At 44.7% G+C, this 1,417-nt stretch overlaps 1 protein-coding gene across 1 annotated transcript; it reads right to left on the reverse strand.

Moving 5' to 3' along the window:
* Positions 1 to 763: 763 nt before the first annotated feature.
* Positions 764 to 934, reverse strand: QBC33DRAFT_443956 (uncharacterized protein; the record flags this gene model as incomplete). Its single annotated transcript, XM_060424247.1, has 1 exon — positions 764 to 934. A coding segment is annotated over one exon (171 nt), but the record flags the coding sequence as incomplete, so codon positions are not given.
* Between the last annotated feature and the right edge of the window lie 483 nt (positions 935 to 1,417).

The following is a 1,417-nucleotide window of genomic DNA, read 5'->3' on the forward strand; positions in this document are numbered from 1 at the left end:
TTACCTAACTGCCTATCCCCTCTCCTTGCTACCCCTAACCACTGCTACTCTTGCAAACCATTACTACCTTGCTTGCTTCCCTGTCTTACCTTACCTACCCACTCTCCTATACATAATCCTGTAACTAACGCAGCACCTTTGCATATACTACCATCTGCATGTCTGCAACGTCAATGCCTATCCCTAACGCATTTGTTGTCACAATCACTCAACTACCCTCAACCTACTCTCTTAACTGCCATGTCTTGCCCTTTATTGTATCCACCTTGCTGTAAAACACTAGACACAACAACAACTTGCTTAACCATTCTACTCGCTTAACCTCTCTGCCATATACAATCACCTTCCCACTCCTATACTTCTCCAACCCTCCCTATACAACCTAGCACACCTCCTTATCTTCCACCTCCGCTGTCAAAACTCTCTTTACCTAGTAACCTACATTCTTCCTTGTCGTTGCTAACCTAAACAAACAAACCTGCCACCTGTCTACTCTCATCCTTGCAAAAAACTCCCCTACATCCGCTAGCGCCAATATCGCTGTCAAAAACACCACCTGCACCCCTATCTCCCACAACACCTTGCCTAACTTGCCTAACTGCAGCTAGAATATCCTATCGCTGTCTAACACCATATAACACTTGTCTACGAAAACCTAGTCTAACTGCCTCTACGCCTGCAACTAGTTGACAAATAACTGGAAACCCTTTGTCATTGCCAACTCTAGCGTCACAAACACAATCAATGCTGCTTAGTTTGCCTCCTAGCTTTGCCAAACATGTGAATCGATCTTGCATGACTTGCACTGCCTATGCAAATCCTCTTGCAATGCTACTAACAGCACTACCACAATTGTCACTCCTTCTAGCAAACAAAACGCTAGCAACATAAACAACATGCTCTTACCTTCCCCTATCCCTACCACCTGCACAATCAGACTCTCTCCTCAGATAATTGCCTAGATTACCCTCTTCTGCATGCTGCAGAACTATGCCTCCTTCTCTATCATAACCTTTAACTAACCCTCTATGTCTACCTGCTGCAACTACGTAAACTGCTAGAACCATGCCTCCTCTTGCATGCTGTCAAACATGTCTAGCTTCTGTTTCCCCCCTAACCCCAACCCTGCAACCCTATCCTCTACGCCAAACCTGAAAAATCGATGCCACTTCTAGCTAATTGCCTAGAACCAATCCTGCTATGCAACTGTCTCAAACGCCCCTTGCTGCAACTCCTGCGCATATATTATCCTTGCCACATGCATGCTATGTCTAGCCTGCAAATCTCAAATGCTGTCTAACATGCTCTTGTCATCCTTGTCAAACTTGCCATTCTTGCCTACATCCTTTCCAAACGCCTTGTTCAAATATTAGTTTAAAATCGCAATTGCAATATGCCTTTACATGCTTATGCCAAC

This window comes from Phialemonium atrogriseum (assembly GCF_030411735.1).
Source record: "Phialemonium atrogriseum strain 8032-3 unplaced genomic scaffold QBC33scaffold_1, whole genome shotgun sequence".
In the NCBI taxonomy this organism is placed as follows: Eukaryota; Fungi; Ascomycota; class Sordariomycetes; order Cephalothecales; family Cephalothecaceae; genus Phialemonium; species Phialemonium atrogriseum.